Consider the following 16,377-nt stretch of genomic DNA (forward strand, 5'->3'; position numbering starts at 1 on the left):
GAACCATGGTTCCAAAATAACAAAAAACAAACTCACAGTCGTTTCATTTCAGCGTCTCAAACTCAGTGCAACCAGGAACGGACACTTATTAACAGCATGGGCGCCAGTTCGGATGAACTTCCCTGAATTCCTCCTGAAATTAACCTCAAACGTGACATGAAATTAAGAATTTGTGTAAAACTATGATGAGGAATAAAAAAAAAAATTTAAAAAAAGCAGGGATCAACATGCAAAAAGCGATAAAATGGCTACTCAGGAAAATTAAATGAAACTACGCAGAGGAGGAGGAGGAGGGGGAGGAGGAGGAGGAAGAGGAGGAAGAGGAGGGGGTGTGGTCTGTATCAGAGGAAGTTCCCGCTCAGGAAGGCGGGCTCGTTCAGCCGCTGAGGGGGTCCTCACGGTAGTGGATGGCGTATCGCAGCTTCTCCAGCATCGCGTCCAGCGACGTGTACTGGGGCAGTTTGACCATGAACATGCAGGTCTCCACGCGGATGTAGCGCGAGTCCGGCTGACCTGGGGGGGGGGGGGGGCGAGAAAAATCGCGTCTTGTTAGCGCCGGAGGCTGTTTAGTGTTCAGTTTGTGGCGTTGGAATCTACCAGCCGTTACCTGCTGCTCCGTCGGGCGGGGCAATCTTCATGGGGTAGGGGGGGACGTGGGCGGTGTCGGGCCCCCCGTCCTTGCAGGGGCAGGTGAACGGGATGCGCTCCTGGTTGCACGCAAACTTGATGAACTTGCAGAGCTCCTCCTGAGTGAACATCTCCAGAGCGGTCCAGAAGAACTCGATGTGCTGGTCGGTCTCCATCAGACCCACCTGGTACATGGTGTGAGCCTACACACACACACACACACACACACACACACACACACACACGCACACACACACACACACGCACACACGCACACACACACACACGCACGAACATACACACACACGACTCGATTTAAATCAGACTTTACCGACCTCCTCATTCGTTTTGAATCATTCCGAATCGGCGCTGTGACAGGAATGCCCCCTCCCCCCCCTACCTTGAGGAACTCCAGGTTGATGTACGGAAGGCCACAGGTCCGCAGCTCCATCTCCAGGGGGATGAGCATGGTGAGCAGCTGCAGGGGGATGATGGAGCTGAGTCCGGCTCGCACCGCCGTCATACACTCCACGTTCTGCAGCTCCCGCAGGCGAAGGCTCCGCACCGTCCGCGCGTACACGTCCTTGTTTTCCCACCTGGAAACAGGGACAAACGCGATCAGGTGGTGGGGGGGGGGGGGGACAGCAGGGATCCACGTGAGGAAGTTCATTCAAACACTTACGTGACGGTGAGACTCCGCCCCCCCTGACACAGCTCCACCTCCTCCCCTGTCATGGTGACGTAGGTGAAGGTGCAGCAGGGTCGGCTGGGGGAGTCGGGGCTTTCCCCCGATTGGTGCAGGGAGGAGATCTCGGCACACAGGGCCTCCAGCTCGGCCTCGTCGCTCACCTGCGGGGGCGGCGCAGAGGGGGGGGGGGCGTTAAAGGATGAGCGGACGCTGGCGGGACGAGGGAGCGTCCCGACGGTCGCTTACGTTCTCAAACTTCTTCACGTAGTTGTAGGTGAGGACGTCGGCTTCCTGCAGGTCCTGCTCGGCGTCGAGCGGCTCGCCCACCAACCCCCTCCAGAAAGACCCCAGGAGGTCCATGGGAAGAGGGACGTCAGCGCGGATGGCGATCCCCAGCAGCTGTCCGAAGAAGTGCAACAGCTGCTCCTCTGCATAGCTGATGGGGCAGGGCGTCAGGATGTACTTCCCCTGGGGTGGGAAGAAAACAGCTATCAGGCATGTGATTGGCCAGCAGTCAGACATGAGGCGAGTTGTCAGGACGACGAGCTGCTAGCCGCAGGCCAGAGAAAAACCAGATCCATCCACCCAAACCACATCCCCAATTGTTGTTTATGCCGTCTGTGGTTCACGTGTTCCTGAGATCCGATCCAGTTCGATCCGGGTTGACAGGAGGAGACACGTACTCACCTTGTTGCGGTTGGCGGCGGCGCTGGGGCAGGGCAGCAGCAGCGAGAGGGCGGAGCTCTGCAGCTCCTTACACACCTGCCACAGGAAGTGTCTGAAGGAGCCGCCTGGGGAGGGGGGAGGGGGGAGTCAACAGAGATACATCAGGTGGGACGACCGGCAGGAACGACCAGATTACAGATGGATTACAGCTGGATTAGAGTGTGAAACACTCTGACAATAATAAAAACGTTAAAACATTTGCTGCCAGATAATGATGGGAAACAATTAAAGGCTCCAAAACTGTTTTATAAATGGAAGAATCCTGACTTAACTCAAACTTGAATAAAAAGAGGAAGAAGAAGAAGAAGAAGAAGAAGAAGAAGAGGAAACGGAGAAAAGAAAATAAGAGTAAGGAGAAAAAGTTTCTGAATTGCAGCTGCGATCACGTCGGGACACTGAACTGTTAGCCGTTAGCATCCGGCTGCATTCCCTACTGAACCTGCGTCTGGTGACGGCCCCAGGCTGGTGGAAGGCCCCCGCCTCCGGGGCCCCGGGGTCAAATGATAACATCCTGCGGAGCCAGACCTTTACAGGTCCGTCGTTCTAACCTGGATTATCTGGAGGGATCTGCCCTCCCTGGAGGGGGGAGGGCACAGGGCCGGACCCGTGCAGGTCGCATAACGCCCCGGTAGAGGGTAAAAGTGTTTCCACCATCAGCTCCACAGATCAGCCGGTCACCAGGACAACGACCAGCTCACAAAGAAACCTCTGGGTGTGAAGAGTCAGTGACCCCCAGTGTGTGTGTGTTGTGTTGGGGTGTGTGTGTGTGTGTCGTCTCACTAGTCCCGTGAACCTCCTCCCCGGTGAAGCGGATGTTGAAGGCGTAGGTGGGGTCCCCTCCGCTGGCCAGCTTCACACACAGCTGGGACGACGGCACGCAGGACAGCTGCCGCGCCGCCTGGCAGAAGTACGTGTTTTCTGACGACCTGATCTCTCCTGCAGAGGGAGGGGGAGGGAACGCCTGACCAATCAGGAGACGGCGAACGAAACGGGGACGCGAGCGTGACGACGTTGAAGCGGCGCATACCTCCCACGATCTCCAGAGGGTCCAGGGTAATCTCTGGAGCGGCGTGGTCGGCGGTCCGCTGCACGGTGGCGTTCAGCACTCGGTTCATCACCGTCACCTTGGTGTCGTAGAAGATGAGCCCTGGAACCGGCGGAGGGAGGGGGTGAGTGTCGGACGAGCTGATTGGTCCGGTACATGTGGGGGGGGGGGGGGGGGCTGCTCACCTTTGGCCTCGCAGAGCAAGGCAGCGATGCTGTTCTGGTAGGTCAGCGTCTGCCTCAGCTCCACCAGCGGCAGGAAGAAGCTCTCCAGCGTGTTGTTGAGGGACTGGAGCAGAGCGAAGCGCAAACGGAGGCTCTCCACCGGCACGTCTAAAAAACAAACAAACAAACAAACAAACAAGTCAGGTGACACGACTAACGCAAGTCACGGAGCAGAACGTAGAAACGTTACGCACTGAGCAGGCACGCCACGCGAGGATCGGCTGCATCGCTGGCGTCCAAGTAGACCTCGTGGGGGTGGAGCCTCGCCGGCGTGATGGCCAGGTGGCGGCACAGCCTGTTGATGTACTGCACCAACGCCACGTCCATCTCCAAGCTCCACTTCCTGCAGGCCTTCTGCGCGTGACGGGTGTCGATGCAGGTGCACCTGAGGACGCGGGAGAGCCGCCGTTTTTGACGCGTCGCACGTTTGTCAGCCGGGCGTTTGTTTGTTTGTTTGTTTGTTTGTGGTCTCACCTTTCAAAGTGCAGATCGTAACCACAGGCTAGAATGGCCCTCCAGACGCTCCGGATGTCCTGCTTCGATCGGTCAACGGCGAATTTATGGAAGCCCTCCAGCGTCAGGTACTTCTCCTCCGGGACTGAAGGGGGAGACAGACTGGAAGGTGAGGAGCTGCTGCTTTTAAAGGTGGGCTCAGTTTTGTCATTGTGGGTTAAAAACAAAAGCATTCTGGGATGGATTTAATTCACAAAATCAAGATTAGCAGATTTAGAGCCTTTCTGCTAACGTTTTCTGCTAACGGCCAACCTTCAGTTTTCTTTGCCGGGGATTTTTCCACGTCTTTGTCTTCGGCTCGGGATTTCTCGGGCGACTTTGGCTTCAGGACCGATTTCTTCTCGCTCAGTGCCGTCCTGACGGAGACGACCAAACCAGACCAGCAGATTTCATAAGGACGTCAGCAATACACTTCACCCGGTGGCGTTTGCGTGCTTCGCTCACCTGACGCTGTTGAGCACAGACTTTTCCTTGGTGGGGGGTTTGGTGATGGGCCTCTTGGTGCTCACCACCTTTCCTTGGTGCTGCTCTTTTCCCGCTTTGCTGTATTTGTTCTTGTTGGGTTTGGGCGTCCCGTACTTCCTGAGAATCTGATGCGAGCGAACAATTCACACGTGTGACAGAACGACGGGTTGATCGGTGAATTTTTTAACATTCCATGCTAATCTGTTGGTACCTGCGTCAGCTGGTCCTCCAGGACTTTCTTTGGAGGCCTGACGTTGGTGAAAAAAGTGTGCAGCAGGTTCCCAGGGGTCTGAGCGTTGATCTGCTCCTTGCTGAGGAAAATGTCGGAGACTTTGACGGGTTTGGCCGGCGTGAGGCTGAGCATCTGCTCCGAGTGCACGCAGCTCTTAAAAATATCCGTGAGGACGTCTCGCGCTCCGGGAACCAGTTTGTCACCTTGTAGAACGAAGCGGCGACATTTAATGAAGAATGAGAACGTTAACGGGTAAAAAAAACCCAAACAGATTAAACACCAACCTCTGACTGACTTGTCCAGGAAGTAGTCTTCAAGGGCGGAGCTTCCCTGTGTGTCAAACAGGCTTTGATTGACGCTGGACGCTGTGAGGATCTCCTCATTGGTCAGTTCCATGAGCTCCTCTTCCCCTTCCAGGCTGGATAAGCCAATCAGATCGCTGCTGTTGAACAGACTGGCACGGATTTTTTCTACTTTGGCTCGAGAGCGAACCTAAAATCGGCATAAAAACGGACGAGTTTTAGTATTTGCGACATACAATAAAAGCCTGAATCCTTTTCGCCGCTCTGACTCCACCCACCTCGATGACAGCGTAACCCTTGATGGGCCGGGTCGTGACCGCGTTGCTCTCCATCGAGGTGACCGTGTGCACGGAGCCTCCGTCCGACGCCGACGGGGTTTCCGCGCTGTCCAGAGGCTCCCCCAAGCTGCCCAGACTTCCCAGGCTTCCCGTGCTGCACAGCGAGGTGTCCAGACTCTCCTGGCTGGAAACCGTCTGCTGGTCTTGGGGCGGCTGCTGAGGGGACGTGACTCCCGGGGCGGCGGCGGCGGCGGCGGCGGGGATGAGCGGCGGAACGGCCAACATCTCCTGATCGACAGAAAGCTCGCTGGCGGTGCGGGAGACGCCCTGAGAGGAGCTGCAGATCGACGTCTGGCTGGTGGACGCCGAGGCGCTCACACTCATCGCCGGAGTCACGCTGCTGGAGCTGTCGGGGCTCTCGGGACCGCCGTTATTGGGGAAGGGCCGGTCAGGTTCGGGGCCCGTTTTCACCTCCTGAGGGCTGGAAACTGCGGTTTTGGTCTTTTTGGGGTCCTCTTCCTGCAGAGGGATGAAGACTTCGTCTTTGAAGAGCCCCCCGTGCGCGTTGCACGCCCTGCGGATGGCGTTTCGCACCACGGCCTCCTCCAGGTGCGTGGGGATACCTGAGAGCACCAGCAGGCGGCTGTGGGCGGTGGGGCCCACCAGGGCCTGGCAGGCGTCCGTCACGGCGTCGCTGGTCACGCTCAGGCCCTGCGGGTCCTTGTTGGCCAGGTGTCGTAGGATCATCAGGAGGGTCAGGCAGCGGTGGAACCACAGCATGTCCTCGGGTTTGCTGCTCGTCATGTTCAGCAGGGCGCTGTCGCTCTCCGACAACCGGGCGCCACCGCTCCCACGTTTCCCGGAAACCGCCGCCGCCACCGCCGCCGCCGCCCTCTCGCGCTTCATCTTCACTTTCTTCCGTTTGGAGAGCAGGCTGGGGCTCTGCGGCGTCTGGCCCGGCGACGACGAAGACGACGAAGAGGAATCGCTGAGGTTGGGGGCGCTGGTGGAGGACAGGGCCCCCACTGAAGATCCGCCCACATTGAGGGGCAGCGTCACTTCCGCCACAGCCAGACACGCCTCCATCAAGGCGTGGAAGTAGGTGGAAAAACGACTTTGCTCTGCCGCCAGCGCCAAAGCCACACCTCCGGAGGAAGATCCCCCGGCTCCCGCGCCCCCGGCGGTCCATCCTTGGGTCTCCCGGTCGTAGAGCTTCCGGAGCTCCGTCTGCAGGGCCATGAGCACCGCCAGGCAGGGGTTGAGCAGCAGAGCGATGGAGCTGGACAGGCCGGCGGGGCTCTTCCGCTGCTCCAGATGATGGATCTTACGCAAAAGCTCAGCGAGCAAATGAAAGACGAGCTCTTTGATGGACGGAGCCAGATCCGTGGTCCAGAGCAAACCACCTGGAGCGGTAAGAACACACGGGACGTTACAAACCTCCCACTGCTGCTGCAGGACTGCTGACCCCAAACTACAAACGGGGGTTCCTCCGTGAGGGTAGGGGGGGTCCAACCTACCCAGCAGTTCGACCACCTGCAGCAACACGGACGACGGCACGGTGTCCAACTCGTCCTCCGATCGCTCGCTGCTCTCTCCCAGCTTCCACGTCAGCAGCTGCTCAGCGAACGCCACGGCCAGAGGGAACTCCAGGGGCAAGGAGTGCAACACCAGCACGGCGCCAGGAGGGGGCGACACGCCTAGAAGGGAGACAACGAGGAATTACAGGTAGTCCTCAACATACGAACAGTCAGAGATACAAACAAAAACACGGTAGATATTGGAACTACACAAACGTATTGTAATATATGTTTTCATTCTTATTTATTGTACAGTAACATGATATCATGAGCTTTTAATGGTTTTCTAGTGATTTTAAAGAATCCAATATTTTTGGTGGATAGATGTAAATTCGAATGGAATGACATAAGGATGATTTATATATTTATATTTTTAAAAATATTTTAAATTTTTCTGTGTACGATTACACCACGGTATAATCAACTCTAAAAGAGCTGTTCCCGTATTTTATTTTACTAGATATTTTTTTAATGTCCTGTTATTGTTTCTGGTCAGCCTTTGGTAATAGTAGTTTAGTATAATATTACAGTACTGTTAGTACTTTACTAAAGTAGTATTAGTACTTTGTTAAGAGTAGTAATGACATTTAATTGACCTCAAATGCTGATTAGAGATGGAAATTTAATACATAATGATTCATGAATTTAACTTACAAACAACCTCTGTGAACCGATTGTGTTCGTAAGTTGAGGACTAACCTGTATTTTCTGTTTCTCAGAGACACTCACCCAGTCTGATGTGCACCTTATCGGTGGGGATGATGACGGAGGGGTACTGGTTGGTGGTGGGAGGGGGAGTAAGGCCTGTGTTGGTGGGCGAGGCGTCCAGTGGGTAACACACCGCCTCCATCAGGTTCAGCTGACCGTTCCTACGCACTTTGTGACCCAGGCCGTACACCATGACGCGAGCCCACGGCGCCTTGTAAAGACTGGAACTGATGGAAAAGACAGTTTATCGTTAAGCAGCGAACGTCCGGCAGGAAGTCTCCGTTGGAACCTTGAACCAATCAGAGGAACTCACTCTTTGCGGCAGCCCAGCTGGCTCTCCTTACACGACACGATCACAAACGCAGCGCCCGGGAAACTGACGTCCATGCTGACCTTTGACTCCGTCACGGGGAACTCCTCTGATGTGAACTGCTCCGGTGCGTTCTGGAGGAAGCAGCAGATCTGCTTGGTGAGCTCCAGCAGGCTGTCCTCTCCTTGATGCAAGGCGCGGGTGATGGCCACCGTCAGCCACTCCCGGATGGGCTGAGCGTTGCCCTGGTAGAAGAGCTCCGAGGGGGAGCAGCTCTGGCCCTGGAGGTTGTGGAGCAGTGACTGGGCCAGCAGGATGGAACTGGAACTGATGGTTCCGTCTGCGAGAGGAGCGGCAGCGGCGACGATCAGAGACCTCACACTGAGAAACCTGCCGTCTGTAAGGGTCATACTCACTAGGGAGGGGCGGAGCCAGCAGCTGATTGGACAGCAGCTGCAGGTGTTCTAAGGTGATGTCGCGGATGGCGGGGATGTGGAACAGCCGGGTGAAGGTGTGGGGGTTCTTCGGGGCGAAGATGTTGAGCAGCGCCATCCGGCAGTACAAGCGGGCGAGCGCGCTCTCGCAGCGAAGGAGCTCCCTGCGGCGACACACTCCCTTTTGAGCGCCGCTTCGGACATCACACTCACACACACACACACACACACACACACACACACACACACACACACTAGTGTCCAAAGGGTTCCTACATTACCTGTGAATCTGGATGTTGCTGCTGTCCAATGAGACCAAGCCGTTGGCGGCGGTGCGTCGGGATCCGGCGGGCGGGCGCTCCAGCATCTCGATGGGGTACCAGTACCTCACCAGGACGCCCTCGCTGCGCAGGTAGGTCTCCACCTGGACCAGCTCGTTCACCTGGGGCACACGTGGATTCGTACGGGGTTTTGTGGACACAAACACACCGGAAATATTGCATCGCATCAAAAGGAGAACTCACAGAGTCCACATCCAAGACGACGCCGTGCAAACCGAACGTCTTCAACATTCCCCGGATGGCGAACTTGGGGAGGGCCGTCCCCCCTGTGGTGCTGTTGGTGTTGTTGCTGTCCGGACAGCGGATGACCACGGTCAAGCCTGTGTGGGAAAACGCCAAACGATCATTCAGGTTCACGCTGAGCTGAAGTCGGCCTCGGCGACGACGGCGGGTGAACCGTACCTTTCCGAACTTTGTCGATGGTGAACTTGTTGGCCTCGTCCTTGATGTCCTCGATGGTGGGGAGGTAGAGGTCACGAGGAATGCCGCCGTTCTCTTCGTACAGGAACTCCACCGTCTGCCTGGCAATGTCGACCATACCTGTGGGAGGGGTCGATCAGCCAACGTCAGCCAATAGAAACAAACCTCTGTCATAGCTTGAGCAACTTTCACTGGTCTTAAACCCTGCTAACTGTTCTGTGCTACACCGGACCGCTTACCTAGCTGCAGAGCCCCTTTGATCTGGTCCAGACCAGATTTCCTCTCAGCCTCGTTCCGGAACCTCCTACGAATCGTCGGGAACACTTTGGTCTCCCAGGCCTTAACCAGCAAGGCGTAGTGGTCCTCCTGGTCCGAACACACACACATCAGATGATCAAATCATCTGGAAGCCATTACGAGATGAAAGGAGGATGATAAACCGGAGGCCGGTCTCACTCTGGGAACGTCATCATCGTCCTCGTCGTCGGTCTCATCGTCGGCGATGGGAGGCGGGTGCGGGTCGGGCCCAGAGGTGACCAGGTTCTCGTAGCTCAGCTCCACTTTGTAATGGCAGGAGAGGTCACTGTTGTATTCTGAAACAGGAAATGGAGGCGATGAAACATAGGAGGGGTGTCCCTCCCCCCCTCTTTGGAGGATGAAAAAAAAAGCGCATGCGGGAGGAAGTGACGGTGAGAAACATACGTTGCTGCGCGACCGCCACGGCAGCGATCCGACAGGGGGGTCCATGGGAGCCGGAATCGGACGTCACGCTCGCGCCGGCATCGTTATCGCTGTCTGAGGCCATGGCAAACGGCAGCGCTTCAAAATTCGCACTTATTTCCTCGGCGAGGTCGACGCACAGGTCCGCCGCGTTCCTGTGGGCCTGGCCTTCGGCGTACGCAAACGGCCGGCTGCCAAAGTTGGCCCGGATCTTTGAGTTCTGAAAGGAAACCGCCACTTAGAAAACGATTGACGCGAAGGATTTTGAAGTCACTTCATTGAGAGCCCACCTTCTTCTGAATGTGGACCAGGGGCCACATCCCACCGGCCACGTCCTCCAGGATGGGGCTGAGCCGCTGGCCGCAGTAGGTGAAGTACACCCTGCCTTTGGGGGCCTGGCCGGGGGGCGGAGGAGTTCCCTCGGAGCGCTCCCAGCCGATCCCAGCCACATCGCCTGTGTTCACGCAGACACGAGGTCAACGAGCGGCGAGAGACGGACCCGATTGTAAAGCATCCGTACGCGTGAGGCTCCTTACCGGGAAGCAGAGCCACGTCCAGACGGACGCTCTTCCACTGCAGCAGACTGGAGCCGTTGTAATGCACCGCCCGGCCGTTACTGCGGCGTAAAGACGGCAGGAAGGGACACGGTCAGCACGCAAGAGACGGAGAGGAGAGCCTCTGAGCTAATGGAGCTTCACCTACTTGTGAAACAGACACGTGCCGACGGGGTTGGTCCACGCCCCGTCTCGCTTCTCCGCCTCGGTGGCGAAACCGAACGAAATGATGGGACCGCTGTCCTCCTCCGAGTCTCCATAGGAGACGACTTCTATCTCCCAGTAGAAGGACGGGGCCTGGAGGGCAGGGGGGGGCACAGGGATGCAGGATGGGCACAACTTCATCTCTCACGCAAACTCTGAATGGCGGCGATCGATGAGCCCACCTGTATCGGTACGGGACAGGTAGCGTAGATGAACGTTCCCCTGGGCAGCCCCCCTCCGGCGCTCGGGTCGGCCAGGAAGGTGACGGAGGTCAGGCGCGACGAGAACATGCAGGCTCGGACGGGGGGGAACACTCTGGACGGACACCATGTGATCTCCTTGGGCTGATGGAGAAGAGAGGTGAGTGGGCGGCGACCAACGGGACGGTCTCTCTCCATCGGAAATCCACTCTCACCTGGCGTCGGTCGGTCTGCAGCGGAGGAGGCGGCGGCCGGGCGCAGTCGCGGTACAACATCCTGACGCGTTCACACTGTGCCTCCACCATCCCCAGACGCTCTCCTGCGAGGGAGGGAGGACACCACCGCAAAAATAAATCAACCATAAACGTGGCGTTACTGACCGATAAACAGGTGTCGAGCGCTCAGACGGCTCGACCGGAGCCGGCGTCGCCCACCGGGGCTGCACTCCTGCGCCACCAGGTTGAGGACCTCCACGGCGGCGGGACACTGCTGGATGAACTCCTCGCAGAAGGAGCTGTCCTCCAGGAGCTGCGCCATCACCAGACACGCCCTGAAAGCGACGGGGACGTTCTCTGATTTATCGATCGTCAAATCACGTCGTCGGAGAACCGAGAGGCTCCGTCCGATCCAATCAGAAGCCGGCTTTTTACGTGAGCGTCGATTTACCTGGTTCTGATTTCGGCCAGCAGACGCACCGCAGCCATGACCGGGCTGGAGCCGTCTCCTGTCGCCGGGAGGGAGGTGTGAATGGAGAGACTGCCCTCCTGTGGCAGAAGCATGGACTGCACCGCCTGCACCACCTTCTCCGTGATGGACAGCTTGTAGAGGGGGAGGGCCTGTCAGAGGGCGGAGACACACGTGTTACATTTTAACCAAATGAGGATCGTGTGGCGTTCGAATCCCGCGCGGCGTTTACCTCGGATCGGGGGGTGCAGAGCCGCGATATGGGAACGGTCAGGATGTCGGAGGTCTTGCAGGCTCTCCTGTACTCGCAGGGGGGGAACTTGACGGTGGCGATCCCTTCTTGCTCGTTGATGGACATGACGACGCCGACGCTGCCCAGAACGCCTTTACCGACCACCTGCAGAGCAAAAGCCAGTCCAGGTTCATGCGGGCTGGAAGCAGGAGGCGGGTGCTTGGTTCCGTTAGCTCACCTGGACTTCGGAGCCGATCTTGATGGTTTCTTTGAAGCCCCCCAGGGCGCAGAGCGCGGCGACCGCCTGTCTGCCGATGGCCTGCAGTTTGGCCAGTTTCCTGCCGCTGCTGCTGCCGTTCTCCAGGATGCTCTCGGCGTACTTCCCCAGCTGAGGGATGAACATCAGGGCCCGGGAGAGAACCTACCACAAACCCCCCCCGCACGGAACAGTCAGGTTTAAGCGTCGTTACGATCCCGTCTGTGTCAGTTTAGGTAAAGAACTCCTCATTAATACTTATTTTTAAGGGGCAAGAGCACAAATCCTGTTTTTATCATTGATTGGGGAAATATGAGAGCTCAGAGTTACCTTTTCAGCGGTGGTGGTCCAGATCTGAGCGGTGTTGGACTCGGGGGCGGTGAGGAGGCTGTGCAGCAGAGCGATGACCTCGGCGGCCATGCTGTTGGCCACATGGCCGCTGATGAAAGGCCTGACGGGGTCCGACCTTTTAGAGGGAGACGCAGAAGTCAGGACGAGTCTAAAGCGTGATGGAGACGTCTCAGGTGGAGAGGACCCACCTGGCCAGGTCGGCGTTTCTGTCCCGACAGACCGCCGTCTGGGCGGTCTTCTTCTTGTCTCCGGTGGTGATGCCTCCGGCCGTCTCCTGCGCTACAGCTTCCACCGGCGGACCGACGCTCACTATCAGACCCGACTGGGCCCACTTGTTGGCCTTCCTCAAGGCGGCCGACGCCTCCTCCGTGATGACCTCACAGCTGCCGCTCTGGAGGAGGTTGAAACCAGGACAGGAAGTTAGGAAGGACCTCACTACGCTCTTACTCCTGGGTTTTTAACGTCCATCCGTACCTTCGTCATGTCTCTGTCCATCTTCACCACCTTCTCCATGTTTGCTCCGGTGCCCAGCCGGAAAGGACGCCCCTCTGAGCTGCTGCAGGTCGGGGGTGGAGGGAAGAGGTACCGTGTCGTTAAACTCAGAGGCGACACCCACCGAACAGGAAGTACAAACAAGGGATTACAGGAAACCACACCTGAGAAGCGGCTGCAGAACCTCGTGAGACGACTGGTCCTCCCGCTTGTGGATGAAGATGGACAGCTTTCCATCCACAGCCTCCCCCTCCTCCCCGGCGTCGTCAGACTTCAGGGCTCCTTTGGAACTGGCGCGAGACAGACTGGTGTCCGGCTCCGAGGAGCTGGGGGAGAGCAGCGTCTGGCATCCTGGCGAGGAGGGAGGATTATAAAATGAATGGATCAAACTCTTAATGAAGTGGCAGCAGGAAGAACAACCCCCCCCCACCCCCCAGTTCCATCGCAGAAACCGGTACCGACCGGGTACGACGTAGTCCGCCAGCTTGGCCAGCAGCAGGGCGGCGATGCGCGAGGCGGGGTCGTTAGCGTCCTGTTGTTCGGTGTCCAGCGTGTTGATGGAGTAACTCCACGACGGCAGAGCCACGTTCCCACAATCCTCCACGCTCATGAGGGGCAGGGCGGCGCGGCACAGCTGCAGGATGATGAGCACCAGCTTGGGAGACGGCCGCTGGTCGAGGAGCAGAGACAAGAGTTTGGACACGCAGGCCGGCTGGCTCAGGATGGCTTTCCCTATGTGGCTCCTGGAGGGAGGGGGGAGTGTCAAAGACGTGAAAAACACTTCAGAAATGCAAACACACACTTATAGAAGTACGTTCTGACACACACGGGTAACGGGGAGAACACCTGATGGTAAAACTCTACCTGGAGAGGTCGTTGAGCAGACTGAGGACATCCTGCAGGGCGTCGTTTCCCGCTGCCTGATTCCCACAACACTCGGTGGCTCTGGCCAGGTGATTGGTCAGCAGACTGGACACCTGGCGCGCCAGACCGGAGTGAACCGCGTCTGTAGACCCGCCTTTAACAAGAGAGAGAAGACACACACCTATTGTTACTACACGACGCACAAATATTCAATTTGAGCAACGTTTTATTATTTTTATTTAGAGATTTCAGTCATTTTTCAAGTATTTGCTGGTTCCAGCTTTTTACATGTAATTTTGCTGCTTTTTCAGCATCTATGATAATAAAAGCTCAAATGAAGTTATTATTTTGTGCATTTAAAAACTAAATAATGGTGAAAATACCTGTCTGATTGATCCATGAAAGCGATAAATCTGTACTTCTGCCGTGAGGGACTTACCTTCCACCTTCTCCCACTCGATGCAGCGGTTAGCCAGCACCTGGAACGCCGCCCAGGCCATGGTGGCCACCTTCTGCTTCTTGGTCTGCTTCTCGTTGGAGCTGCACTCCCTCTGACCGCTCAAACTGCACAGGCTGTCCATGAGCTGCACCAGACCGCTGCGGACGAGACACTGCTCCTCACTCCTGCCACAGCACCACAGGGGAGGTGTGAGGATCGGAGGGGTCAAACAGACCTACAGCGGGTCCCTCGTTCATAACCCGCAACAGGCAAAATCTGCAGAGTATTCAGCTTCACGTTTCTACATTATTATAGATGCTTTAAGGCTGTAAAACCCCTCACTTCACACACATGTATCTGCAGTGGTTAGTCCACAGAGCTGAAGCTAAAGCAGACGCCATCCTTGTTACAACTTATTGCTTCTTATTGTACCAAACTGAAGATGAACTTATTCCCTAACGCCGCCCACAGCCGCGTAACCTCTACTTTCTTTTAGCACGTCCACAAGTCCAACTTTTTGTGCTACATTTAGTGTTTTCCTCTGTCTTCGATCTACAGCCAATCAGGATGCAGAATGTCATGGAAAAAAAACCCCCCAAACAATTCATGCGTTACAGCGAGGGACGGCTGTAGTGAGCTGAAGTGTCTCTTGCCTGGTGTAGGGGATGGTGCAAAGCAGGCCGATGCTGTTGGCACAAGCTATGGGGTAGCGAGCGCACAGCGACACCACGGAGGTCATCGTCTCCCCAAAGGCCTCCTGCACCTGCTCTACCATCCCTCCACAGGTCAGCTCCTCGATCCTGAACACACACACACACACACACACAGGTGTACAGAGGTGTGTGTGTGGAGAAGGATGTGACAGTTACCGTCGTTGAAAGCCTCCTCCTCTTACCTCGGCCCACCTTGCAGCACCATGGTAACCGGCCCAACCAGGTGAGTGACCCCCCCCACCCTGACGGCGGCAGTGAGCAGCTCCCTCATGTGAACGAGCGCCTGCTTGCGCGTGCTGCCGCGCCTCCAGCGAGTCTGCGCCGCCGACAGGAAGCTGCTGCTCGACACCTGGAATCAGGGAAACGGGATTCACTCCTTCGCTTCTCAGACGGTCGACGGAACGAGCGGCGAGCGGCGAGCGAGAGGCGCTTACGGCCTGATCCGGAGTGGTTCCTATGAAGGCGAACAGCTGTCCCAGCAGCACGCTGTACGTGGGCTTGTCCCGGCTGTCCTCCACGACCAGAGACTGCAGCAGCGTGAAGGAGCTGCTGCGATGGCTGGTGGGATGGTGCCGCCTCCTGCGGAACGAGTTCATCCCCGTGTTACCGGACGTGACCCTCACGCGTAACAGAGAGGAAAACAAGAAAAACGGAGAAATACCTCTGGGACGCGTGCGTGAACTCCAAGTCCTGGTTAGCGATCATCTCCAGGTCAGAGGGGGCAGACATGCTGCGCAGGAAGACCGGCTGCTTCACCATGGGGACGGCCGTCTTGGCGTCCGACACCGACTTAGATGCTAACACAACGAGAACAAAACAACATAAACGACTGTCCCGGGTATATTAATGGATGAATCGATTAGCGACACGCACCAGGGCCTGGCGTGCCAGCAGGAGTGCTGGTTAAGCTCCTGCAGTGAGGAGCGATGGTGACGTGGAGTAGCAGCTCGGTGCGGTTCATCAGACTCTTCACCAGCGCTTTGGTTTTGGCCAACGAGGCGCCGCTCTTGACGTGCGCCGTGTTCACCTCGTGAAAGAACTTCTCCCTGTAGGCGCAGACAGACACACACACACACACACACACACACCGTCACCCATCGACGCACCGCCGTCTGCTTCTAGAGCTCAGATGTTTTTAAAAACACTCGCCTCAGCGCCAGGACGACGTTTTCCAAATCGCTAAAATCGAGCGGGACCTCCTTCAGGGAGCAGAGCAGCTCCAGCTCCTTGATTTTGTTCTGATGCAAAAAAACAAAAAACAAACAGCTATTAATATGAAAGTGCTAATGCTTTCATCTCTATAACAAATGCTGTAACGTGTGTGTGTGTGTGTGTGTGTGTGTGTGTGTGTGCAGCAGCGTACCTCGAAGAAGTGGTAGTCGTGGAAGAAGGGAGTGTTGTTCTCCAGCTTCCCCTGATGGGCCTCCTCCACCTCATTCTGCCACTTCTGTTCCAGTTCTGCGACGCTCTAAAGGCATCATGGGAAATAATGAGACCCGGTTCGACTCACCCTTTCAAGTTCCTGTCCAGGACAGCAGCCTCATTTACATTTTCTAGCCTCAATCAGGTCTCCTGGTCAACCTGGTTTGAATTCACCTGCTCGCCTCTATTCTTATTAGTTTCTCCTATCGCCGCAGGACGTTTATTAAAACGCAAAAATCCCTCCAATTTGTCGTCACATCAGCAGCTTTCTGGTGTCTGCAAATATAATAAGGTTGTGTAAATACGCCCCACATAGCAATTTCCTGCAGAGCTCTATTATAGCAGAATAAAAAAGT

The 16,377-nt window shown here is 56.5% G+C and overlaps 1 protein-coding gene across 2 annotated transcripts in view; it reads right to left on the reverse strand.

Annotated features, from left to right (window-relative positions):
* The window catches only part of LOC137593097 (probable E3 ubiquitin-protein ligase HECTD4), a 29,530-nt gene continuing 13,153 nt past the window's right edge, over window positions 1-16,377 (reverse strand). For both annotated transcript variants that reach the window (XM_068311706.1, XM_068311705.1), the window contains exons 27-75: window positions 15,963-16,067; window positions 15,749-15,837; window positions 15,473-15,645; window positions 15,261-15,396; window positions 15,034-15,178; window positions 14,782-14,948; window positions 14,540-14,686; window positions 13,887-14,071; window positions 13,448-13,601; window positions 13,046-13,326; window positions 12,748-12,934; window positions 12,566-12,647; window positions 12,280-12,482; window positions 12,071-12,206; window positions 11,723-11,905; window positions 11,485-11,649; window positions 11,235-11,404; window positions 11,003-11,118; window positions 10,784-10,887; window positions 10,551-10,712; window positions 10,313-10,461; window positions 10,147-10,226; window positions 9,901-10,064; window positions 9,593-9,830; window positions 9,347-9,483; window positions 9,130-9,256; window positions 8,873-9,010; window positions 8,654-8,790; window positions 8,411-8,571; window positions 8,112-8,293; window positions 7,699-8,035; window positions 7,407-7,612; window positions 6,618-6,797; window positions 5,101-6,503; window positions 4,805-5,012; window positions 4,500-4,723; window positions 4,268-4,413; window positions 4,076-4,179; window positions 3,785-3,908; window positions 3,505-3,695; window positions 3,272-3,418; window positions 3,069-3,188; window positions 2,822-2,977; window positions 2,003-2,106; window positions 1,562-1,783; window positions 1,310-1,476; window positions 1,028-1,223; window positions 608-830; window positions 1-513 (exon numbers count right to left, since the gene is read on the reverse strand). In XM_068311706.1, the coding sequence (XP_068167807.1) occupies window positions 377-513; window positions 608-830; window positions 1,028-1,223; window positions 1,310-1,476; window positions 1,562-1,783; window positions 2,003-2,106; window positions 2,822-2,977; window positions 3,069-3,188; window positions 3,272-3,418; window positions 3,505-3,695; window positions 3,785-3,908; window positions 4,076-4,179; window positions 4,268-4,413; window positions 4,500-4,723; window positions 4,805-5,012; window positions 5,101-6,503; window positions 6,618-6,797; window positions 7,407-7,612; window positions 7,699-8,035; window positions 8,112-8,293; window positions 8,411-8,571; window positions 8,654-8,790; window positions 8,873-9,010; window positions 9,130-9,256; window positions 9,347-9,483; window positions 9,593-9,830; window positions 9,901-10,064; window positions 10,147-10,226; window positions 10,313-10,461; window positions 10,551-10,712; window positions 10,784-10,887; window positions 11,003-11,118; window positions 11,235-11,404; window positions 11,485-11,649; window positions 11,723-11,905; window positions 12,071-12,206; window positions 12,280-12,482; window positions 12,566-12,647; window positions 12,748-12,934; window positions 13,046-13,326; window positions 13,448-13,601; window positions 13,887-14,071; window positions 14,540-14,686; window positions 14,782-14,948; window positions 15,034-15,178; window positions 15,261-15,396; window positions 15,473-15,645; window positions 15,749-15,837; window positions 15,963-16,067 (9,198 nt within the window). In that variant the 3' untranslated portion in view covers window positions 1-376. The remainder of the gene's footprint in view (window positions 514-607; window positions 831-1,027; window positions 1,224-1,309; window positions 1,477-1,561; window positions 1,784-2,002; window positions 2,107-2,821; window positions 2,978-3,068; window positions 3,189-3,271; window positions 3,419-3,504; window positions 3,696-3,784; window positions 3,909-4,075; window positions 4,180-4,267; window positions 4,414-4,499; window positions 4,724-4,804; window positions 5,013-5,100; window positions 6,504-6,617; window positions 6,798-7,406; window positions 7,613-7,698; window positions 8,036-8,111; window positions 8,294-8,410; window positions 8,572-8,653; window positions 8,791-8,872; window positions 9,011-9,129; window positions 9,257-9,346; window positions 9,484-9,592; window positions 9,831-9,900; window positions 10,065-10,146; window positions 10,227-10,312; window positions 10,462-10,550; window positions 10,713-10,783; window positions 10,888-11,002; window positions 11,119-11,234; window positions 11,405-11,484; window positions 11,650-11,722; window positions 11,906-12,070; window positions 12,207-12,279; window positions 12,483-12,565; window positions 12,648-12,747; window positions 12,935-13,045; window positions 13,327-13,447; window positions 13,602-13,886; window positions 14,072-14,539; window positions 14,687-14,781; window positions 14,949-15,033; window positions 15,179-15,260; window positions 15,397-15,472; window positions 15,646-15,748; window positions 15,838-15,962; window positions 16,068-16,377) is intronic.

The sequence above is a fragment of the Antennarius striatus genome, chromosome 3, assembly GCF_040054535.1.
Source record: "Antennarius striatus isolate MH-2024 chromosome 3, ASM4005453v1, whole genome shotgun sequence".
Lineage (NCBI taxonomy): Eukaryota > Metazoa > Chordata > Actinopteri > Lophiiformes > Antennariidae > Antennarius > Antennarius striatus.